At 38.1% G+C, this 26293-nt stretch overlaps 1 protein-coding gene and 1 long non-coding RNA gene across 2 annotated transcripts in view; both read left to right on the top strand.

The window, feature by feature from the left end:
- PRSS37 (serine protease 37) overlaps nucleotides 1–26293 on the top strand; it is a 40935-nt gene continuing 14642 nt past the window's right edge. The window contains exon 1 of the mRNA XM_077148024.1: nucleotides 1–225. Within this exon, the coding sequence (XP_077004139.1) occupies nucleotides 196–225 (30 nt within the window). The 5' untranslated portion in view covers nucleotides 1–195. The remainder of the gene's footprint in view (nucleotides 226–26293) is intronic.
- Nucleotides 233–6870, top strand: LOC143673478 (uncharacterized). Its single transcript, XR_013170391.1, has 3 exons — nucleotides 233–549; nucleotides 1257–1330; nucleotides 6738–6870. It is a non-coding gene; the product is annotated as an uncharacterized LOC143673478 (long non-coding RNA).

Here is a 26293-nt window from a genome sequence, read left to right as displayed (position 1 = left end):
GAGTGTCACCACAGAGATCATCTGAGCTGTCTCCTTTGTTTTATGGATAAAACAAATCTCAAAACCAAAAGAGCTTAATGGTCTTCCAAATTTACAGTTTGTCACTTCTGAATTAAAAATTGAACCAAAGTCTACTGAATTCCAGATCCCTACATATTTCCAAAGAAGGAGGTAGACTGGAGAGGGAAAGGCATAATGGAAGAAGAAATATGTAATAATACTCAAGTAAGTAGTCATAAACACATTAGTTTAGCCAGAAAACCAAGAGAAATATGGAAAGAACCATAATCAGATTTCTCAAAGAACTTTCCAGCTTGCTGGAGTGGGTCAGAGATGAGTAATTAATAACAGAATATATCAGGGGTATAAAGAAGCCAAATATGCAACACACTTATGAGTTTAAAGGAGTCGTTGAGCCAATCTATAAAGCTACAGGCCCAAGAAAGGTAACCACTTTCCACCTTAGCTGAGGTCAGGTATGATGGAATCAGAAGATCTGAGACACAACAGGAACCAGAATGCATTGAAGAACCCTCTCAAACAAATAGGGTAAGCATTTCTATTCCTGCTGTTCTATGTCCTCTGCTTACTATGTTGAAATCTATTGGTCTTTGTGATGGATCTCTTTCTATGCAATGTGCATCAGCTAAAGGGAAGAGCAAGGAACATTAACCCCAATATGTAAAGAAAAAGAATGCTGCAATAGTGACTGGTTGGGCATCTCAGGAGAGAGAAGTGGAGGTTATGGTAAGAGGAGACAGAGATTAGGCTAACTGAAGTTCTAGGTAGGGCAAATTAAAATGGAAGTTATGGAAGATAAGGCTTTAAACCAATTATTTACAGGTTTGGCATTTAAGAGAAACAGGATAATTAGGAAAATATTCACACTTCAATAATTGATAGTGTGATAAACTGCTCAATCTCAAATTAGACTGCTAGAAAATAGATGAATAAATAGATGTTAGATAGATGAAAGAGAGTGAGAGAGAGAGAAAGAGTGATACAGAGACTGAGATATGAGAAAAAAAGCTTGACCCACACTTATTTTGATATGAGAGTGAGGTGTGATGGAGAGATATATGGCTTGATAGTGATGTCAATGGGGAGATGGAATCTGCTGAAACTTTGCTAGGTAGATCTGTAATTGACTGCCCTGAGGAAACAATTAGTCTGTCCAGAGGAGTTTGCCATCCAACCCCCACTTGACGAGATTAACCCTTTACTTCCTACTAACCTTGTTACCACATCCTCTGTAGAAACACCCTTCACACCTCTGTCTGGAGCAACTAATCCTGTTTCAACAGATGAGACTACAACAGAATGCCCTGAGGTAATTGGCTTGAAAGATACTTCTATTTCTTTTCATGAACCACCCCCACTACCCCTCTTTTCTTCAAGTCCTATAACTAGACTAAAGTCTCAACAGATCCAAAAGGTGATTTACAAAGTATGACCCATGAGGAGGTATGCTATACTCCAAAAGAACTGCATGAGTTTTCCAATCTATATAGATAGAAATCAGGGGAACATGTGAAAAAATGGATATCAAGGCTATGGGATAATGGTGGAAGGAATATAAAGTTGGATCAAGCTGGAATTATTGATATGGGTCCACTAAGCAAACATCCTGGATTCAGTGTTGTAGCTTAAGGGGTTAGAAAGGGCATTAACAGTTAGTTTGGATGGTTGGCTGAAACATGGGTCAAAAAGTGGCCAACATTACCTGAGGTTGAAATTCCAGAACTGCCTGGTATAATGTAGTGGAGTGGATCAAGACTTAGAGAGATTGGAATGTTAGAGCGGGTTTACTGTGGGACACCTGCTCACACACACCAGAAATGTCCAGAAGACACATCTTTCACCAAAACCTTGAGAAATAAATTCATGAGATTAGCTCCATCAATCCTGAAGAGCTTTGTAGTCACCCCTCTCTTGCAGGTCAGATAGTACTTGGGGAACTGCTGTCACTGAGATGGAATCCTTAAACAGATCAGATCTTGAGTTGGTAGAAGCCATGTGGTGAGTTAGTCACCATAAACAAGGAGGGTGTGGCCACCATAATGGACGGCAGACTCAAAGCAGCAGTTAAAATAATCTGACTCACAGAAATTTATAGTGTTGGCTAGTAGATTATGAGGTACTTAGAAGTAAAATAGATAGGCAGCCTACTAAATTCTTATTTGACCTGTATAAGCAACAGAATTCTAGGTCAAGTGAACAGAAGTCTAACTTGAATCACAAAAACAGAGTCACAGCCCATTAATCAATTTCCACACTTGTGACAGTTTATAGACCCAGAGCCACTTGAATGAGAGAAGGGCTGGGTACCCTTGGAGAAGGACCATTTTATGCTATCACAAATTTATACTGTTAACCTTCCTCCCAGCCTTCCCCAAGGAGTCCTATGGCCTTTAACTAGGATAACTGTGCACTGGGGAAAAGGAAATGATTAGATATTTCAGGGATTATTAGACGCTAGCTCAGAAGTGACACTAATTCCAGGAGATTCAGAACATCATTCTGCTTCACCAGTCAGAGTAGGGGCTTATGGAGGTCAGGAAATTGATGGAGTTTTGGCTCAGGTTCACTTCACAGTGGGTCCAGTGGGTCCCGTGGGTCCCCAGACCCATTCTGTTGTTATTTCCCCAGTTCCAGAATGCATAATTGGAATTGATATACTCAGCAACTGGCAAAATCCCCACTTTGGTTCTCTGATTCATCAAATGAGGATTATTATAGTAGGAAAGGCCAAGTGGAAGCTATTAGAGCTTCCCCTATCTAGCAAAACAGTGACTCAGAAGCAAAACTGTATTCTTGGAGGGATAACAGACTAGTGCCACTCTTAAGGACTTGAAGGATGCAAGGGTGTGATTCCCACCACATTCCCATTCAACTCTCCTATTTGGCTTGTGCAGACAACATATGGGTCTTGGAGGATGACAGTGGATTATCATAAACTTAACCAGGGGGGTGACTCCAATTGCAGCTGATGTTCCAGATGTGGTAGTATTGCTTGAGCAAATCAACACATTGCCTGGTACCTGGTGTGCAGCTATTGATCTGAAAAATGCTTTTTTCTCAATAGCTGTCAGTAAGGACCACCAGAAACAGTTTGCATTCAGCTGGCAAGGCCAGCAGTATACCTACACTGTTCTGCCTCAGACATGTATCAACTCTCCAGCCCCATGTCACAATCTTGTCCACAGGGACCTTGATCATTTCTCCCTCCCACAAGACATCACATTCATCCATTATATTAATGATATTATGCTGATTGGACCTAGTGAGCAAGAAGTAGTAACTACTCTAGACTTTTTGGTAACACATTTACATGTCAGGCATTTGCAGACTGTTAGGGTTTTAGAGAAAACCTTACTATCCCCTGGAGATAACTACCTTCCCTTTGAGAAACAGCTTTTAGTCTGTTACTAGGACTTAGTAGAGACTGAACACTTAACCATGGGACACCAAGTTACCATGAGACCTGAGCTGCCTATCCTGAGCTGGGTATTGTCTTACCCACTGTGCTGGTTTGAAAGGCTGAATGGAAAAGCCATGTTTTAATCAAAATTCCATTTTGTAAAGGTAGAATAATCCCTATTCAATACTGTATGTTTGAATCTGTAATTAGATCATCTCCCTGGAGATGTAACCCAACCAAGAGTGGTTGTTAAGATGGATTAGGGGAAATGTGTCTCCACCCATTTGGATGGGTCTTGATTGGTTTACTGGAATACTATAAAAGAGGAAACATTTTGGAGAATGGGAGATCTCTGAGAGAGCAGAGAATTACATAGCCATGAGAAGTAGAGTCTCCCAGCCAGCAAACTTTGGAGACAAAGAAGGAAAGTGCCTCCTGGGGAGCTTCATGAAACAGGAAGCCAGGAGATAAAGCTAACAGGTGATGTTTGTTCACCATGTGCCCTTCCAGCTGAGAGAGAAACCCTGACTATGTTCACCATGTGCCTTCTCACTTGAGAGAGAAACCCTGAACATCATCAGCCTTCTTAAATCAAGTTATCTTTCCCTGGATGCCTTAGATTGGACATTTTCATAGACTTGTTTTAATTGGGACATTTTCTAGGCCTCAGAACTGCAAACTAGTAACTTATTAAATCCCCCTTTTTAAAGCCATTCCATTTCTGCTATATTGCATTCTGGCAGCTAGCAAACTAGAACATATTTTGGTACCTGAGGAGTGAGATGCTGCTGCAGTTTGCAGTTAGCAAACTAGAGCACGCACCAAGCCATAAAGTTGGGCATGCACAGCAGCATTCCATCAAAAAACGGAAATGGTATGCAGGAGACAGGGCTTGAACAGGTCCTGAAAGCATAAGTAAGTTCCATTAGGAAGTGGCCCAAATGCCCATGGCCACCACTCATGCCACATGCTTTCTCTTTCCCAAACCAGAGCTATGGCTTCTTGGGGAGTTACTCACAGTTAGTCGACTGAGGAAAAGAAAACTCAGGCCTGGTTTACAGATGGTTCTGAATGATATGCAAGGATCACTCAGAAGTGGACATCTGCAGCACTACAACCCATTTCTTGGATGTCCTTAAAGGACAGTGGTGAGAGGAAATCCTCTCAGTGGGTGGAACTTTGAGCAGTGCACCTGGTTGTTCATTTTGCTTGGAAGAACTGGCCAGAGGTGAATTTGTATACTGATTGATGGGCTGTTGCTAATGGTTTAGCTAGATGGTCAAGGACTCGGAAGGAGCACAATTGGAAACTTGGTGACAAAGAGGTCTGGGGAAGAGGTATGTGGATAGGACTTTCTGAGTGGACAAAGAGCATAAAGATATTTGTGTCTCATGTGAATGCTTCCCAGAGGGTGACTTCACAGCAGAAGATTTTAATAATCAAGTGGATAACATGACCAATTCTATAGATACAAGCCATCCTCTTTTCTCAGCCACTTCTGCCATTGCCCAGTGGGCTCATGAAAAAAGTTGGCTGGGTGATAAGGAGGAAGGTTATTCATGGGCTCAGCAACATTGAATTTCACTCATCAAGGCCAACCTAGCTATGACTACTGCTGAGTGCCCAATCTGCCAGCAACAGAGACTCATACTCAGTCCCTAATTTGGCACCACCCCTTAGGTGATCAGCCTGCTACCTAGTAGCAGATTGATTACATTGGACCACTTCCTTCATGGAAGGGGCAACAATTTGCTTTATCTGGAATAGACACATACTCCAGGTATGGGTTTGCATTCCCTGCACATGATGCTTCTGCCAAAACTACCATCTGTGGGCTTACAGAATGCCTTATCCACTGTCAAGGTATTCCTCACAGCATTGCTTTTCATCAAGTAACACACTTCACAGCAGATGAAGTGCAGGAACGGGCACAAGCTCATGAAATTCTTTGGTCTTACCATGTTCCCCATCATCTAGAGGCAGCTGGATTTATAGAACAGTGGAATGGCCTTTTGAGGAACCAATTATGGTGCCAACTAGGTGGCAATACCTGACAGGGCCAGGACAATGTTCTCCAAGAGGCTGTGTATGCTCTGAATCAGCAGCCACTGTATGGTGTTGTTTCTCCCATAGACAGGATTTATGGTCCAGGTACCAAGGGGTGAAAATGAGAGTAGAACCACTCACTAACAGCCCTAGTGATTCACTATGAAAATTTTTGCTTCCTTTCCCTGAAACCTTAAACTCTGCTGGTCTACAGATCTTAGTTCCAAAAGGAGGAGTGCTCTTTCCAGGAGATACAACAATGATTACATTGAACTGGAAGTTAAGACTGTCACCTTGCCACATTGGGCTTTTCATGCCACTGAATCAACAGGTATGAAAGGGGATTACTGTCTGGGGTGATGATCCTGACTATCAAGGGGAAATAGGACTGCAATTACATAATGGACGTAAAGAGTGTTCCTGGAATACAGGAGATCCCTTAAGGCATCTCTTAGTACTACTGTGCATATTGTGTGATTAAAATCAATGGAAAACTGTAAAGCCCAATCCAGGTAGGACTATCTATAGCCCAGAAACTTCAGGAATTCAAGTTTGGGTCACCCTAACTTGCAAAGAGCCATAGCAGCTGAAGTGCTTGCTGAGGGTAAAGGGAACATGGAATGGGTAGTCAAAGAAGGTAGTGATAAATATGAACTACAACCACATGACCAGTTACAGAAACAAGGACTGTGATTGTATACATATTTCCTCCTTGTTTTGTTATGAGTATGTTTGTATTTGTACATAAGCAAATATCTTGTTTTCTTCTTATCATATGACATAGGTTGTAGTCTTCATGTTATAGTATTTAAGTCATAGGATATGAAGTTTAAGAGTGAATGTTACCCAAGGACTTACACCTTATTCTGAAGAGATGTAGTGCATTTCTGGTTGTTTGCAGGACAGTTGAGTATTGTTAGGCAAAACATATGTCTGTTATGGTGTTCTATTTGGAAATTAAGTATGTTTTGAGATGATGTGTATAGCTGCCAAGTTGAGAAGTGGTGGTCTGTGATGGTTAGGTTCTTATGTCAACTTGGCCAAGTGATTGTGTCCAGTTATCTGGTCAGGCAAGCACTGGCCTGACCATTGCTGCAAAGATATTTTGTGGCTGGTTGATAAAGTGGGAGGCTGGTGTATTAAATCATCAGTGAGTGGATTGCATCTCTGGCTGATTGTATCTCTGATCAACTACAGCATCTCCCACCAGTGGGATAATCCACTCAGTTGGAGCCTTTTAAGGAAGGATATTTTTTCACTCCTTCTTCAGACAGCAAGCCTCTCCTGTGGAGTTCATCTAGTCCCTTCATTGGAGCTGCCAGCCTCACACCTTGCCCTACAGATTTTGGACTCTTCCATTCCACAGTTGCGTGAGATAACTTTATAAATCTCATATTTACAGATATCTCCTATTGGTTCTTTTTCTCTAAAGAACCTTGACTAATACACATAATTTTGCAAATGAATGGCAGAGCCATTATCAAACATAATCTCTGAATTATGGTGGTACATACACGTAGCAGTGATCTAGGATTTGGTTTCCAATGCCCAAGGATATTAACTATCTTTCTCTAGAGAGTCCATATTAGGTGCCCTTTTCTAGTTTTGAACAGGACTGTTTAGGATATGGGTCTGGGACATTCCTTCTTAATTACTTCACCTAATTCACCAGAGATCCTTAAGATGTGAATATATCCAACAACATATCTAACTCTTCTTTTTGATAGTCACTCAACAATTATAACCTTTATTCTGTAACCAGGTATGAATCAAGCAACCATTAACTCCATTCTTTTTGAGAGTAGGCAACTGACTACTCTTGGTGGAGTAAGGGTTGAGAAATATAGACAACTTTATCAGCATATGATCATTTGCAGATGTGACAGTGAAGTTTGGGTGAATGATGATATTCTCATAAATTATAATATTAAAGTAAAGTCTTGGAATGTTTGGGAACAACCTTGAAAGATGACCTGGAGATCTCTGGAAAATGGAAAAGAAAGAAGTCATATGACTGATACTATCATACCTCACAAGCTTAATAATACAGATGTACACACACACATACACAATCACAATTTCTTTCTGTAGTAATCCATTTAGTATCTCCCCTCATCTCCATCCATTTGATCCTTTATATGTAGATGCCATGTGTGACCATGTAGAATGTGCACTATCTAATTTAATGAGTTGCTATTCACATAAACAGTGGTATGAAAGGTGCCGCCAAGAGTTATGCAATATGATGGCTTGGGCTCTACCCTTTGAATAATTCCAAAGAGAAGCTCAAATTCAAGACCTAGAAACTGTTGAAAGACACATGGAAATGGATGACTAAGTCTGTGAAAGTAGGAGGTTCTGTTAGGGAGACTTCTTTGAGAGGTGGTGTGAACAAGAAATGTTTATAAAAGAAGTGAATTGTGCAAAGGAAGTGAATGACAGTTTAAAAAGTTAAAGTATTTCAAAGCTAAAAAGGATCAACTAACTAAACTATGTTCTACTGCTCTCCATCAAAACTTAACTTTGCTAGATTAACTGTTTATCTGGTGGTCTTTTAGGAAAACATTTAGGAGAACAATAAATAAAAAACTTCCTGGATATTTCACTGAGATCCAGTTGAGATTCACTCACTAATAGGGCTCAAGACCCTAAACTCAAAAATCCTCTGAGGCCCTTCAGTATCCCACTCAGGCCTCTCTCCACTCATAGCAGTGAGATAGATATCACATCAGTACTGAGTCCAATCTCTCCAGTCATAGCAGTGAGACAGGTATCATGTCAATATTGAGTCCAATTTATTTTTTTGCTTAGTTCTCAAATGCTAAATGTTGTTCTCCTAACAATAGTACCTGTTGCCTCAGTCTCCTCAACACTTTGCTGTGAGTTTAATGAGGAAATTCAATGGGAGAGCAGAGGATTGACTCCAAGGATTGACAAGTGCAAAAGGCCTTGTAAGACCAGCATTCTTTAGACAAACTTTGTATTCAGTCCTTTTATAAAAAATTATACAGTCTTTCCTTGGTCCTGCTTTTGTGTTTTTGAGAACTGCTTTAGTTTCACCCACTTGGAGCTGAGGGTCTTGATGGATACCTAACTGTTGATAACTGGCCATTGGCCACGTTGTTTTTCACTGACTATTGCAGTTCTTACTGGTCATCTCAGTATGTTTCGTTATCTAGACTAAATACTTTCTCCCTTCATGTTTAAATTCATAATACTTCTCTAATTGTCATAATTCCCCAAAGATAATATGAAACTTATTATATTTTTATATATTATATTATATCCACTTGAGGAACTTTTGCAAGAGTAAGACTGTTTAATTGAAACAGACATATTAGAACAAAAAGGGAAGAACCCCTCATAATAAGACTCTCTGTTTTGTCTGTCTAAATGGGAAATCAGTTAGTGACCACTTACCTTTGTTTCCATACTTTGATATAACTTGATACAATTATTAGGGCCAATTTATTATTTAAACCAGCTGTAATAACTCTCTTGTATGTATGTGATTTTCAAATTAGTTTTTTTCCTGTTTCTAAAACCTCTCTCCTTTTTGTAATGGAATAGTCATTATTGTCTTACTGTGATAATATAATAGCTATTTGAAACTGGTCTCCTCTTATATTTTCTTTTTTAATTCCTTATTTAAATTTTTTGCTTCTGTTAAGGAACTCTGACATAGTTTATCATAAAATACTTATATGTAAATGCAGAAATTTATTGGTATTAAAGAATTTATGATAAATAGATGATGGTTAGGCAAATTACAGTGGCCAAATTTTGTCTTAAAACAACTATATGACAGGCTAAACTGAATTATGATGGAAAAACATCAAACAGTGATTTGAATGGAATATCACTGAGGACGGGCACAAGAAAATTTTCTGGGATGATGTTTTATATGTCAATAGGAGTTAGGGTTACACATGTGTATCTGTTTTTTTTTTTAATGGAGCAAAATGTACACTTAAAATTTTTGTATTTTACCCTATATAAATTTTATATCAAGATAAAACTTAGAACAGATATTGAACTCTAGTTAATGATATGCACATCGAAGTATTCAGGGGATGTGTATGTCTGTTTCCAATTTAACTTAAAATACATTCAAAAAATAAGATAGATTGAAGAACAGAGAGAGAGATGTTCAAATAGGTAGATATGTGAAAAACAGCCGAATATTAAAATGTTGATAATAGTATTATACAAGGGGTGAGTATATGGTTGTTCCCTATAAATTTCCTTCAGCTTTATTCTAAGTTTAAAAATCTTCATAATACAACGTTGAAAAAAGAAAAACACTGTCTTCTCCTGATTCTATCACCATGCAAAAAAAATGTTAGCACAATATTTTAGGTATGACAAGATTTGAGCTTAATTTGTCATGATTAAAATTTTTTAATTCCCACATTAGTTCTATGAGCTCAATAATTATAATTTTTCAAAAATGTGTTGATTATGAAAGCATAAAATTTCATTTAACTAAATTAAATTGTAGCAACAAATGTCTTTTTCATGAAAAATGTGATGTACCCTTCAGATCCCTCCTCAGTGAATGATTTCTTATTCCATCTTCTGAAAATCTGTTGCCAGCCAGTCTTCAGCTGGCCTTTCAAGTACTGACTGATCTGTGAGAGCAGCCTCACTCCAAATCATGACCCTTGTAGGGGTGGCCTATAACCAGTAACTTATCAGTGTAGAAATCTCAACACAGCTTGAGACAATTCTGATGGCCCACTTTAGCCCCAAGTTCCCTGTGGGTTTGGTCAACACTGTCATTTGACCTGTGCTGCAATTTGACTTTTCCCTCTGCCCAATCCTGCTTCCTTTCCTTCTTTCCATATCTGTGTGGATCCCACAGGTATGAACTTATGTTTAACATAATATAAATAGAGGAGTATAGATACAAGAATAATTATAGTTATCTGTGTATAACATGGTTTTGTATATACACATGTATTTGCTAGTTCTGTCCACTGAAAAGGCCCAGAAGCAGTGGCACTTCATAAGCAATGAGCACATCCTGTGAACAGAACTTAGTTTTTACTACCATTCTCCAATAAAGGAACCAATATTCCTTGAAAAAATGAATGATTTTAGCATTTGGGCAGAGAAAATAAAAGATAAACTTGGAGTATCTTATAGGTTCAGAGGAAAACAAAAGGATAGGGGGCAGGTCAAGGGACATAGGAGGCAACCTGAAAGAGTTTACTTTGGTCAATGCTAGATTACAATCCAACATAAAAGTATAAATTAAATACCTATGTGTCCATATTGATATAAACAAATGATTTAACAAATAAGCAAATGGAAAAAAGTCAAATATGTGGGCAGAATTACAAATAATTTATGTTCTACTTCACCTTCAAGGGGTGGAACATGACTTCCTACTTCTTGAATTTGACTGCATTTAGTGACTTCCTTCCTACCTGGCAAATACTACCTAGTTAATATCATCAGTAACAAGTCATGCTGACAGCATGTTTCCCTGATAAGAAGTAATGAGAAAATCATTTCACTTCCATTGCATTCTTCCCAAATGCATAAGCTCAAATATAATCTTGAGGAAAACATCAGCAAAACTGAAATTAAGGAACATTCTATAAAATACCTGAACAATATTCCTTAAAACTGTCAATGTCATGGAAATAAGGAAAGACACAGAAACTGTCACAGGAAGAAAAGACTAAGGGGAAGGAAACATGATTACTAAATGCAATGTGGTATCCTGGATTGGATTATGCAACAGAAAAAGGACATTAGTGGAAAAACTGATGAAATGTAAATAGTTTGGAGTTTAGTTAACAGATAGGTACCAATGTTAGTTTCTTGGTTTTGACAAATATACCATGGTCATATAAAATGTTAATATTTGGAGAAACTGGGTGAGGGGTTATGGGAGTGCTCTTGACTATCTTTGCAAACTTTCTGTTAACCTAAAGCTCTTATATATTAAAAAGTTTATTTAAAAAACATCAGTTAGTTGTGACCTTCCAGAGAAGGGAATGTATTTGTGGCTGGAGAGAAAGCTTTCTGGAATGGATGACAAAGTCCTATTTCCTGATCTGGGTGATGATGATAATAACGTTTACCTTACAATAATGCTTGAAGCTTAAAAAGTGTCCCAGAGACTCTGATGGTCAATGAACATATGAGAAGATTCTCAATTTTATAAGAGAAATGAATATTAAAACCACAATGAGTTAACACTACATATAGCCAGATCATTTAAAATTAAAGGACTGACAACACTAAGAGTTAGGCAGTGTGATGGTTAGGTCCATGTGTCAATTTTGCCAGATGTTGGCACTCAAATGTCTGGCCATGTAAGCACAGGCTTAATCATTTCTGCAAGGGCATTTCAAGGACTCAAATAGTCAGTTGATTGCCTCTATGGCTTATTACATTTACGATCAACTAAAGGCAATGTCTTCTGCAGTGAAAGAATCCAATCACTTGGATTTAATCCAATCAGTTGAAGACTTTTAAGGGAGCAGTGATGACTTCAGCAATAAAGAACTTTCATCTCTACTTCAGCCAGGTAGCCTCTCCTGCAGAATTCATCAAAAACCTACATTGGGGTGCAAGTGTAGTTCAGTAGTAAAATTCTTCCCTGCCATGCGGGAGACCCAGGTTTGCCAACCCACAAACTTCCCAAAAAAAACAAGCAAGCAAACAAAAAAAAAAACCAAACAAACAAAAATTCAATCAATGGTGCTGCAATAAAGGGATACACATATGGAAAAAGAATGAAACATGACTCCCACCTACAGCATAAAAAAAAGAAAGAAAACCTACATTGAAGATGCTATTTTGCTGCTTACCTTACAGAATTTGGACTCTGTACCCCCACATTTGCATAAGACACTTCTATAAAATCTCATTTTTACAGAAATCTCCACTTGGTTCTGTTTCCTTAGAGAACACTGACTAATACAAGAAGAAGGGGAAGAAAGTGTAGGGCCTTTACATTGTCACGAGGATGCTAAATTGGTAGGTATACCTTGTAATACTATTGACAGTTACTAAATCTGAACAAAATATTGCCCAGAAGTTCCAATCTCAGATATATATGTTTATCAAAATATATGTGACATTATTTGTAAAATAAATAACTGGAAACAACTCAACTATCCATCAAGAGTAGAAAGGATAAATCCATTGTATATTCATACAAAAGAAATACTATTCAACAATGAAAATTATTGAACTGCAGATACACACAATCACATTGAGGAATTTAACAAACAATACTGACTGAAAGAAACCATACATGAACAATTACAAATAAGGAAAAGCAATCTGTAGTGATACGGGTTAAGCTAGTAATTATATTTTCAAAAGAGGGACCGGGTAATAATTGAAAAGGGGTATGACAGAGGTTTCTATGATGTTGATAATGTTCTAATTTCTTCACCTAAGAGTGGTTACATGGATAAAATCACTACGAATTATGCACCTCTCTCCTCCTTCACATCACTAAAAATGTTTTTGGAAATGTATAAACCCAAAGACAAAGAGCCCATCCTCAATATAAGTGGCAGATCACTTATGAATGAGTGACTAATAAAATGATAAAAGATCTCTCAAAAACCACACAGAAATCAGAAGACAGTGAACAAATACCCTCAAAAAAGTGGGAGAGGCCCTGACTCTGATCAAGATAGTGGGATGAGATGCTTCACAGCTCCATCCCTGCACAGAACCTTTGAACAACCAGCAGGAATTAGCAAAAACATCTTCCTCAAAACTTCAAAAAACTTTAAAAGACTACAGTAACAAGGCAAGTACTAAATCAAGAAAAGACCACTTAAAAGCAGTAGGACCCCCTGGTACTCTAGCTGGCTCTGCCAGCTTGGCACAGTAGCCTGCAATCCCGATGTGGGTCCCTCATTCAGTTCCAGAGGGTACAAAATAACCCTAGTGCATATACTTGGAGCATGTATGTCTGGTCCAGTCTTTCTGGCAGTGGCCTAATGGGCTCACCATCCCAGAACTTGCCTGCTTATAGAAGGCAACTCACTGAGCTCTCCTATGGAATACTGTGGAAAAGGAGTCAAGTTGTGCTGCCCAGGGCAAGTGATTTCTGGCTGTAAGATATACATAGCAGTGGCCAGACCATGAGGAAACTGTTTGCTAAGAAGAGGGAACATTCAGAACTCTGTAACTGGGTGAATTCCTGGGCCATGTGCGCATACCCGAGACAAGACACAAACACAGAAAGGATCAGGGATGGTCCTACACTTTGGTCTGGAGCTATCCTCTAAACTGGTTGTTGGGATAAGCCCTGAAAGAGAGTGCTGCCACAGCTCAACCTGCAAGACTGAGAAAGGTGTTTTCCTTCCCCTGTTTTTGTGGTTTTGTTTTTGTTTTCGTTTTGTTTGTGTGGCTCCTGGCATTTATGTATAGCTTTTTCATAATACTAGCTGGATACATATTTAAGAAACAAACACCTCAGTAAAACATTAAAATATCAAAATGTCCAGATTTCAACAAAAGATTATAAAGCATACAAAGAAACAGGAACTAATGGCCAAGGCAAAGAAGATGAAAGCATTATAAACCATTAAAGAGAAGGACCAGACCTGAGATATACCAGATGAAGACTTTTAAATGGATCTAAATATGCTCAAAGAGCTAAAGAACAGCCGGACAAAGAACTGAAAGAAATCATGAAAATGATAGAGGAACACAAAGAGAATATCACTAGAGGGATGGAAAATATGAAAAAAAAAAAAACCAAGAAAAGGCTAAAGACCATGGTAACAGTGATTTAAAAGTTCAGTAGCAGGGTTCAGCAGCAGATTGGGGCTGGCAGAAGAAAGAATCAGTAAACATGAAGACAAGACAATTGACATCAAGCTGAGGAGCAGGAAATAAATGAAGAAAAGTGAATGGAGCCTGAGGGATCTATGGTACACTCTGAAGAATGCAGAAATATGTGCATTGTGAGAGTCCCAGAAGAAGGAAGAGAGAAAGGGGCAGAGAGAATACTCAAAGAAATGATGGCTTAAAACTTCCTAAATTCAACAAAAGATATGAATATGCACATCAAAATTACTCAATTAACTACAAACAGAATAAACCCATGATGCAGCATATTTTAATAAACTGTCAATTGCTAAAGATAAAGAGAGAATTCTGAAGCTGCAAGAAAGAAGCAATGTGTCACATACAAGGGATCTCAATAAGATTAAGTACCCTTTTCTCATCAGAAACCAATGGCAGCAGTGGATGACATGTTTAAAGTGCTGAAAGCAAAACAAAAATTGCCATTCTTCATTAATTGCCAGTTAAATGGTCTTTTAAAACTAAAGGAGAGATTAAGACATCCCCAAAAGCTGAGGAGTTTATCTCCACTAGACCAGCCTTATAAGAGATAATAGAGTTCTGCAAGTTTAAAGGAAAGGAAGTAGATAATAGATCGAAGCAGAATGAAAATGATATTACAGTATGCCCAATTTATTTTTCCTTGTTGGAGGTGTAAAAATGCAACATTCCTAAGTTAGTTTTTATTTCAGTAAACGAGCTCCCTTTCACCTTTATACTCCTATGCTTTCCTGACTAGGATAGGTTTTATGGGATTCCTGCAAAGATGTTAAATCCCAGCCTTGGAGCAATGTGAAATGATCCCCATCACTTACATTAAGATGCAGTATGCAATGAAAAGATGCTCAACTTCACTGGCTATTAGGGAAATAAAAATCAAAACCACAATGAGATATCATCTGACAACTACAAGAATGGTCGTTATCAAGGAAAAAAACAGGAAATGACAAGTGCTGGAGGAGATGTGGAGAAAGAGTCACGCTTATCCACTGTTGATGGGAATGTAAAATGGTACAACCACTATGGAAGGCAGTTTGGTGGTTCCTCAGAAAGCTAAGTATAGAATTTCCATATGATCCAGCAATACCATTGCTAGGTATCTATTCAAAGAACATGAGGGCAAGGACACAAATGGACATTTGCACACCAATGTTTATAGCAGCATTATTTACAATTGCTGAGAGATGGAACAGCCCAAATATCCATCAACGGATGAGTGACTAAACAAGCTGTGGTATATACATACAATGGAATAATATGCAGCTGTAAGAAAGAATAAAGTCATGAAGCATGTACCAATGTGGATGGACCTTGAGAACATTATGCTGGGTGAAACTGGTCAGAAACAAAAGGAGAAATACTGTATCATCTCACTCATATGAGCTAACATTAATGAGTAAACTTGGAGAATTTCAGTTAAGAACACAGGTGTATTAGTTAGGGTTCTCTAGAGAAACAGAACCAACAGGAAACACTTGCAAATATAAAATTTATGAAAGTGTCTCACGTGACCGTAGGAATGCAGAGTCCAAAATCCATAGGGCAGGCTGCGAAGCCGATGACTCCAATGGATGGCCTGGACGAACTCCACAGGAGAGGCTCACCAGCCAAAGCAGGAATGCAACCTGTCTCCTCTGAGTCCTCCTTAAAAGGCTTCCCATGATTGGATTTACATCACTAATTGCAGAAGACACTCCCCTTTGGCTGATTACAAATGGAATCAGCTGTGGATGTAGCTGACGTGATCATGACCTAATCCTATGAAATGTCCTCATTGCAACAGACAGGCCAGTGCTTGCCCAATCAGATGAACAGGTACCACAACTTGGCCAAGTTGACACCTGTCCCTAACCATGACAACAGGTTATCAGAAGATAGAAATAGGATAGATATTGGGTAATTGGTGTTGAAGAAAAACAGACTGTGCAATAGGACTGAGTGTAAAAATCCAGAAATGGGTAGCACAATATTACCTGATTATAGCACAATAATGTAAGTACATTGAAAAAGAAGCTGAATTTGAGAATGATAGAGGGAGAAGCGCTAGGGGTACTTATGAAACCAGAAGAAAAGATAGATGATAAAGACTGAGATAGTATAATTTAACAATGCTTAGAGTATCCAATGATGGTGATTAAATGTGCAAATTTAAAAATGTTTTTGCATGAGGAAGAATAAAGGAATGTCAATATTGCATATTGTTGAAAACAGATGGTCATTCATATTTTAAAACTTCAACTTCCGTGTGAGATTAAAGCAAGAAATATTTATTTGGTACAAAATTTATATTTTGACTAATGCATTTCCTAATTTAATTTATATGGACAGTTTAATTGAACACCATAAGTACATGGAACCTTGAATAAGGCATGGGATTTTGTTGGTTTGTCCCGGTTAGTGTGATGCCCCAATAAATCCCAGAGTGATTTGAACAGTAAATAAAGAAATATTTGAAAAGTCCCCTTGGGGGTATAAGGAGAGTGGGAGAAAAATTCAACTTCCCCATTTGGAAAATTCCTAATATTCTTGCAAGCATTGAGACAACCAAATCAATAGGCTGAGCCCTCGATCTTGAGGTTTGCCCCTGTGAAACTTATCCCTGCAAAGGATAGGCTAAGCCTACTTAAAATTAGGCCTAAGAGTCACCCCCAGAGAACCTCTTTTGTTGCTCACATGTGGGGCCTCTCTCTCTCTCCAAGTCAACACAGCAAATGCACTTACTGCCCTCCTGCTTCTACAGGGGACATGACTCCCAGGGATGTAAACCTCCTTAGCAATGTGGAACAGAAATCCTAAAATGAGCTGGGACTCAGCATCAAGGGATTGAGATAACTTTCTTGACTAAAAGGGGAAAGAGAGAAATGAAACAAAGTAAAGTGTCAGTGGCTGAGAGATTTCAAACAGAGTCAAGAGGCTATCCTGGAGGTTATTCTTATGCATATATAGATACACCCTTTTTAGTTTATGGTGTATTAGTATGGCAAGAGGGAAGTACCTGAAACTGTAGAGCTGTGTTCCAGTAGTCATGTTTCTTGAAGATGATTATATAATGATACAGCTTTTGCAGTGTGACTGTGTGATTGTGAAAACTTTGTGTCTGATGTTCCTTTTATCTATGGTATGGACATGAGTAAAAAGTATGGATAATAAATAAATAAATAATGGGGGAACAAAGGTTAAAATAAATTGATTAGATTGAAATACTAGTGGTCAATGAGAGGGAAGGGTAAGGGGTTTGGTGTGTATGAGTTTTTTCTTTTTTCTTTTTTATTTCTTTTGCTGGAAAGATGTAAATGTTCAAAAAAAGAAAAAAGAAGATCATGGTGATGAATACACAACTATGTGAGGATATTGTGAACCATTGATTGTAACCATGTCAAGAATGTGTGTTTGCTTGCTGCTTACAATAAAAATATTAAAAGAAAAAAAAAAGAAGCAATGTGCAACCCTCAACACCCACTGAGGAACAATCAAAGTCCTCATCCAGGGCTGGTAACTGGAACTCAGCAGAGAAGATGATTTAATCCTCCTGTGTCATTACGGTCAAATGAAACAACATATGGAGCACACAGAGAGGGAGACCAAGGTATATAACCTAATCCAGGTGTTTGCAGAGATTTCAGGATGGTGGTAGCAGATAATATCAATATTTACCATTCTCATTAGCACCTAGCCTCTGTTCTGTGCCTGCCATCATCCTAACCACTTAACAAGCTTTTTAAAAATTTAATGTTCACAATACAAAAATGTGAGGTAGATGTATTAGTTAGGATTCTCTAGAGAAACAGAATCAACAGGGAACACTTGCAAATATAAAATTTATAAAAGTGACCGCAGGAACGGAGAGTTCAAAATCCACAGGGTAGGCTGCAAAGCCGACGACTCCGATGGAGGGTCTGGATGAACCCATTCCAGCCAAAGCAGGAATGGAACCTGTCTCCTCTGAGTCCTCCTTAAAAGGTTTCCCATGATTAGATTTAGCATCACTAATTGCAGAAGACACTCCCCTTTGGCTGATTACAAATGGAATCAGCTGTGGATGCAGCTGACCTGATTATGACCTAATCCTATGAAATGTCCTCATTGCAACAGACAGGCCAGCGCTTGCCCAATCAGATAAACAGGTACCACAACTTGGCCAAGTTGACACGTGTCCCTAACCATGACAGTCCACCCCTTGTTAACTTGGCACCTATATATATATCACCTTAAACCATACTTAATTTCCAAGTGAAAACAAATAAGCACACATTTTTTTCTTTTACCTGACAATACTCAACTGTCCTGCATATAACTGGAAACACATTAAATCTCTCCAGAATAGGGTACAAATCCTTGGGCAACATTAATTCTTAAACTTGATATCTTACAACTTAAATAGTATAACATGAACAAAACAGCATTATAGTCCTCGTTTCTGTAACTGATCACGTGGTCGAAGTTCATATTTATCACTTCCTTCTTCCACTACCCATTCCATGTTCCCTTTACCCTCAGCAAGCACTTCAGCTGGCCATGGCTCTTTGCCTGGTGGGGTGACCCAAACCTTCATTCCTGAAGTTTCAGAGCCATTAGTAGTCCTGCCCGGATTGTGTTGTTGCAGTTTTCCATTGATTTTGATCACAGGGCATGGTAGTACTAATAGACGCCCCAGGGGATCTCCTATATTCCAAGAAAACTCTTCTTTACCTCCATTATGTAGTTGCAGTCCTACTTCCTTCTGATAGTCAGGGTCAATTACCCCAGATAATAATGTAATCCCCTTCTTGGCTTGTTGATCCGGAGGCATAAGTAGCCCAAAGTGACCAGGTGGCAATCTTAACTTCCAGTTCAGTGGTATCACTGTTGTTTCTCCTGGAGGAGGCACACCCCATTTTGGAACTAAAACCTGTAGACCAGCAGAACTCAGGGTAGAAGGGACAGGAAGCAAAAATTTTCCTAGTGGATCACTAGGGGTAATAGTGAGTGGTACCACACCCATTTCCACCCCTTGGTTCCTGGACCCATGGATCCTGGCTATGGGAGAAACAGCACCATACAGCGGACACTGATTCAGAGCATACACAGCTTCCTGGAGAACATTACCCAAGCCTTTCAAGTTTTAGCCACCTAGTTGGCACCGTAATTCAGTTTTCAAAAGGCCATTCCACCTTTCTATCAATCCAGCTGCTTCTGGATGATGGGGAACATAGTAAGACCAGAGAATTCCATGAGCATGTGCCCATTCTCGCACTTCATTTGCTGTGAAGTGTGTTCCTTGATCCGAAGCAATGCTATGTGGAATACCATGACGATGGATAAGGCATTCTGTAAGCCCGTGGATGGTAGGTTTTTTTTTGGCAGAAGCATTGCGTGCAGGGAAAGCAAACCCATATCCAGAGTATGTGTCTATTCCAGTTAGAACAAATCACTTCCCCTTCCATGAAGGGAGTGGTCCAATGTAATCAATCTGCCACCATGTAGCTGGCTGGTCACCTCAGGGAATGGTGCCGTATCAGGGGCTGAGTGTGGGTCTCTGCTGCTGGCAGATTGGGCACTCAGCAGTAGCTGTAGCCAGGTCAGCCTTGGTGAGTGGAAGTCCATGTTGCTGAGCCCATGCATAACCTCCATCCCTACCACCATGACCACTTTGTTCATGAGCCCATTGGGCAATGACAGGAGTTGCTGGGGAAAGAGGCTGACTGGTATCCACAGAACGGGTCATCTTATGCACTTGATTATTAAAATCTTCCTCTGCTGAAGTCACCCTCTGGTGTGCATTCACATGGAACACAAATATCTTCATGTTTTTAGCCCACTCAGAAAGGTCTATCCACATACTTCTTCCCCAGACCTATTTGTCACCAATTTTCCAATTATGGTCTTTCCAAGTCCCTGACCATCCAACCAAACCATTAGCAACAGCCCATGAGTCAGTATACAAACGCACCTCTGGCCAGTTTTCCTTCCAAGCAAAATGAACAACCAGGTGCACTGCTTGAAGTTCTCATTGCAACAAACAGGCCAGCACTTGCCCAATCAGATAAACAGGTACCACAACTTGGCCAAGTTGACACGTGTCCCTAACCATGACAGTGGGTTAATTTTATTTTATTTTAGAGATAAGAACTTAACATTAGGAAACTTACCTACGTTCACACAACTTATGACCGATGGTTGGTTCGAAGATTCAGACTCCAGTCTGCCTAATTCCAAATCAGATGCTCTACTCCTCTACATGACTACTCTGCTTCTTGTCACCCTGTCTGCCACTTTCCAGAGTGGCTTGGATCAGTTCCAATCATCCAAAGGCTTAAGGGTTCTTGGCTATACCAACAGACAGTCACAGCAATTAAACTTTTCTGATAGTTTCCTAACTTTTCCTACTAGTAAACTGCAGGGGTGATCTGAGATCTGTCATCAGAATGCCAAGAGAAAAGAAAGAAAGGCAAAGAAAAAAGAAAAAGGAAGAAAGGAAAAAAGAAAAGGAAATGGGAAAAAACCAAAAAACTCTAATTATGGCATGAGAATAGAGGGAGAGGTTCTTTGTGCAGATCAACACTTACATGCAGTACAGTGCTTAGTCTCTGGTGTTAGATGTCTGGTTTCAAACTTAGGCTCTATCCTTGCTAGTACTGTGAACTTGGGAAAGTCATTGGAAACTTTCTATATCTTAATTTCCTTGCAACAGCAATTCAGTAAAGGAAGGATAGGCTATTCAATGCTTGAGCAAAAGAATGAACCTTGATTTAAACCTTGCACCTTTTACAAAAATTAACTCAAAGTAGATATAAAGCATTAAGCTTTAGAACATACACGGAATTAAAGATATTTGGGAGGAACAAGGGTTAAACAAAGACTTAGGGTTTAACACCAAAAATCACAATCTGTAAAAGAAAAATTGATAAATTGAACCTCATCAAAACTTAAAACTTTTTCTCTATGAAAGCCTCTGTGAACAGGATGTAAATATAAGCAACAGACTGGAAGAAAATATGTGCAAACCTCATATCTGAAAAATGGCTTATGTCTCGAGTCTATAGAGAACTCTCAAAACTCAGCAGTTAAAAAAATAGACAATTCAGTTAGAAAATGGGCAAAATACATGACAAACATTTAAATGAAGAGAATATACATGCGGAAAATAAGAACCTGAGAAAGATATTCAACATCATTAACCATTTAACCAGATGGCTAAAATAAAAAATATTGACAACACCAATCCTGGAAAGGATGTGGAGAAACTGGCTCACTCATACATTGTTGGTGGGAATGTAAAAGGGTGCAGCCACTCTGGAAGACAGTTGGGAAATCTGCTATAAAATTAAATGTGATTACCATATGACCTAGTAATTGTACTTGTGCACATATATCCCAAAGAAATGAAAACTTATATTCATGTAAAAACATAGAAAATTCTATTGTAAAAACCAAAAACTGTAAATAACCCAGAATACTTCAATAGGTGAATGGTACATTTATACTATGAATACCACACAGCAAAAAAAAAAGGATGAATTATTGATATACACATTTTTGATGAATCTCAGGGATATTATGCTGAGTGAAAGCAGCCAATTCTAAAGGGTTACAAATTGTATGATTCCAAGGGAAGCCAAGATATGAAAGCCTGCCCCAGAAAAGCAAAGTGAGGAACCCCCACGGGAACAGAGGCTGAAACCAATGGAGTCCAGGAGCAAGGGACCAGCAGGTGTCAGCCATGTGACTTCCCAGCTGACAGAGGTGTCCCTGACACATCAGCCTTTTTTGAGTGAAGGTAACCTCTTATTGGTGCCTTAATTTGGACATTTTTATAACCTTGCTTTAATGTGGACCTTTTTGCAGCTTTAGAACTATAAACTTGTAACCTATTAAATTCCCCTTTTTAAAAGTCATTCCATTTCTGGTATATTGCATTCCAGCAGCTAGCAAACTACCACAGCTACCTAACTCGTGCTATGAAGCCAACATCACCCTAATATCAAAGCCAGACAAAGATATTACAAGAAGAGAAAATTATAGACCAATCTCTTTAATGAATATATATACAAAACTCCTCATCAAAATACTTGCAAATTGAATCCAGTAGCAAAGTAAAAGAATTGTACACCATAACCAAGTGGGATTTATTTCAGGTATGTGAGATGGTTCAATATAAGAAAATCAACTTATGTAATATACCATACCAACAAACCAAAGCCAAAAAACCACATGATCATCTCAATTGACACAGAAAAGGTGTTAGAAAAAATTCAACATTCTTTCTTGTTAAAAACACTTCACTGGATAGGAATAGAAAGGAACTTCCTCAACATGATAAAGGGAATATATGAAAAACCCACAATTAATATCATCCTTAATAGGGAAAGACTGAAAGTTTTGCCTCTAAGATCAGGAACAAAACAAGGATGCCTCCTGTCACCACTGTTATTCAACATTGTGATGGAAGTTCTAGCCAGAACAATTAGACAAGAAAAAGAAATAAAAGGCATCCAAATTGGAAAGGAAAATCTAAAACTCTCACTGTTTGCAGATGATATGAGACTATATGTCAAAAATCCTGAAAATTCTACAGCAAAGCTACTAGAGCTATTAACTGAGTACAGCAAAGTGGCAGGGTACAAAATCAACACTCAAAAATCAGTAGTGTTTCTATATACTAGTGATGAGCAATCTGAGGAGGAAATCAAGAAAAAAATCCACTTGCAATAGCAAACAGAGAAATAAAAAATTTGGTAATAAATTTAACTAAGGATACAAAAGACCTATACACAGAAAACTACAAGAAATTGTTCAAAGAAATCATGGAGGACCTAAATGAATGGAAGGTTATACTGTGTTCATGGGGTTGGAAAACTAAATACAATTAAGATGCCAATTCTACCTAAATAGGTTTATCGATTCAATGCAATACCAATTAAAACCTCAAAAACTTACTTTGCAGAAATAGGGCAGGCCATGGTGGCTCAGCAGGCAGAGTTCTCACCTGCCACGCATGGGTTTGATTCCTGGTGCCTGCCCATACACACACAAAAAAAAAAAAAAAAAAAAAAGCTTACTTTGCAGAAATAGAAAAACCAATACTCAAATTTATTTGGGAGGGAAGGGTACCCAAATAGCTAAAAATATCTTGAGAAAGAAAAATGAAGTGGGAGGTCTCACACTGCCTGATTTTAAAGCATATTACAAAGCTACAGTGGTCAAAAGAGCATGATACAGGCATAAAGATAGATACACTGATCAATGGAATCAAATTGAATGTTTAGAAATAAACGCTCTCATCTATGGACAATTGATCTTTGATTGGCAGTCAAGCCAACCCACCTGGGACACAGCAGCCTCTTCAATACATGGTGTTTGAAGAACAGGATATCCATATGCAAAATAATACAAGAGGATCTATATCTCTCACCCTATACAAAAATTAACCCAAAATGGATCAAAGACCTAAACATTAGAGTTAAGAACATAAAACATTTAGAAGAAAATGTAGGGAAATATCTTATATATCTTGTAATAGAAGAGAGTTACCTAGACCTTATGCCCAAAACATGAGCATTGAAAAAAAAATAGATAAATGGAATCTCTTCAAAATTAAACACTTCTGTGGATCAAAGAACTTTGTCAAGAAAGTTAAAAGGCTGCCTATGCAATGGGAGGCAATATTTGGAGACCACAAATCAGATAAGGATTCAGTATCCAGAATATATAAAGAGATTCTTCAGCTCAACAAAATAAAGACAAACAACCCAATTAAAAATGGGCAAAAATCGAAACCACAAACTTAAACACAAGAATGAAATAAAACTTCAATACTTCCCAGTCTCTTAGCCAGCATGATGTTTCATAGTTAAAAACCAATTGAAGTGATTTTTTAAAATTTATTTATTAATTAAAAAATTAAGAAACCAAATAATACATAATCAGTAATTCACAATATCATCACTTAGTTGCATATTCATCATTTCTTAGAACATTTACATTAATTCAGAAAAAGAAATAAAAAAGACAATAGAAAAAGAAATAAAACGAACACAGGAAAGAAAAAAAAAAAGATGATACCTACCATACCCCTTACCCCTCACTTTCATTGATCACTAGCATTTCAAACTAAATTTATTTTAGCATTTGTTCCCCCTATTATTTATTTTTATTCCATATGTTCTACTCCTTTGTTGACAAGGTAGATAAAAGGAGCATCAGACACAAGGTTTGAAATGATTTTTAAAACACTTGAGTATAAATTAGAAGAAATGGTGCACCCTCCACAAAGCATACACAGTTAAAAAATTGAAACTACTTTCAGCCGGTACCAGTTGTAAATAGGAATGAACTAGGGGCCAAAATTTAAAACCAAAAATGAAGCAGCTGCAGTAGTTAGTAATTTCTAGTTTGAAACTGTAACTGTAGCATCATATGTATTATTTTATATTGTACTTTTTTCATTATTGATGGTTTGGACTTTAAAAGAAATTCCATAGTTTTTAATATCACAAAAATGAGAATATTTGAACATTTTATTCTAGAAAGCAATATACTAACTGAACTGAAGTGGGTTATTGTTTATATTGATAGCTTTAAACCTCTTTCTCCAATGCCTTAACTGTCAAATAATTAAAACTGTTAAAATCATAACCAGCATGCTAGACTGAAACACTGATGCAGTTTATGAACAGGTACTGATGCTGTCAGTGTTCATCATTATGAATTTAGCTGTGTTTCTGCAACAGAAGTGCAATATTAGACATTAGCTAAATACTACTACTACCTCCTAACTCCAAAGAGGAAAATGGGAACTGATTAACTAAATGTACATTTCTTTAAATTATTCTACTGTCCTTTGCTTGGATGCAATTTCATGCAGACTTAAGTGGCTACCTTTTTATTTACTTTGCATTACTTTCATTAACATCTTACCTTGACTGGAGCCAAACATTTCCCTCTTCAACTGGCCAGTAACTGCAGTAGAAAAAAATTTTTGTTTGAAAATTGGTGGTAACTGGCACTTAAGATCAGAAAAAAATAAACTCTTTGTACTGGAGTCCTTAAGATACTGTCTGCCCAAAGCTTTGAAAGACTTTAATACAGACAGTAATACTTTCTACAATACTATTGAGTTTTTGTAAAATTGTTACATTTGATAATAAAACTTGCCTGTTTACTCTCAAAAAAAATGGGCAAAATACATGAATAGACATTTCTCAGAAAGGAAATAGAAGTGGCTAAAAGGTACATGAAAAGATGTTCAACATCACTGGCTAGTACAGAAATTAAAATCAAAACCACAATGAGATATCATCTGACAGCCACTAGAATGGCCATTATCAAAAAAACTGAAAATGACAAGTGCTGGAGAGGATGTGGAGAAAGAGGCACTTTTACCCACTGTTGGTGGGAATGTAAAATGGTACAACCACTCTGGAAGGCAGTTTGACATTCCTCAGGAAGCTAAGTGTAGAATTGTCATATGACCCAGCATTACCCCCCATTACTAGCTACATATTCAGATGAGTTTAAGGCAAGGACGCAAACAGACATTTGTACATCAATGTTTATAGCAGCATTATTTATGATTGCCAAGAGATGGAAACAACCCAAATGCCCACCAATGGATGAGTTGCTAAACAAGCTGTGGTATATACATACAATGGAATATTATGCAGCTGTAAAACAGAATAAAGTCATGAAGCATGTAACAACATGGATTAACCTTGAGGATAATATGCTGAGTGAAATTAGCCAGAAGCAAAAGGATAAATAATGTATAGTCTCACTAATATGAACTAATGTTAATAAGTGAAATTTTAGAGTTAAAGTTAAGAACACAGGTTATCAGGAGATAGAAATAAGGTGGAGATTGGGTATTTGGTGCTGAAGGAATATAGATTGTGCAACAGGACTGACTATAAAAATTCAGAAATGGATAGCACAATACTACCTGATTCTAGCACAGTAATATAAATTCATTGAATGAAGCTGAATGTCAATATGATTGGGGAAGAAGGGCTGGGGGCA

This window comes from Tamandua tetradactyla, chromosome 1 (assembly GCF_023851605.1).
Source record: "Tamandua tetradactyla isolate mTamTet1 chromosome 1, mTamTet1.pri, whole genome shotgun sequence".
In the NCBI taxonomy this organism is placed as follows: Eukaryota; Metazoa; Chordata; class Mammalia; order Pilosa; family Myrmecophagidae; genus Tamandua; species Tamandua tetradactyla.
This window is presented reverse-complemented; position numbering and strand designations above follow the sequence as displayed.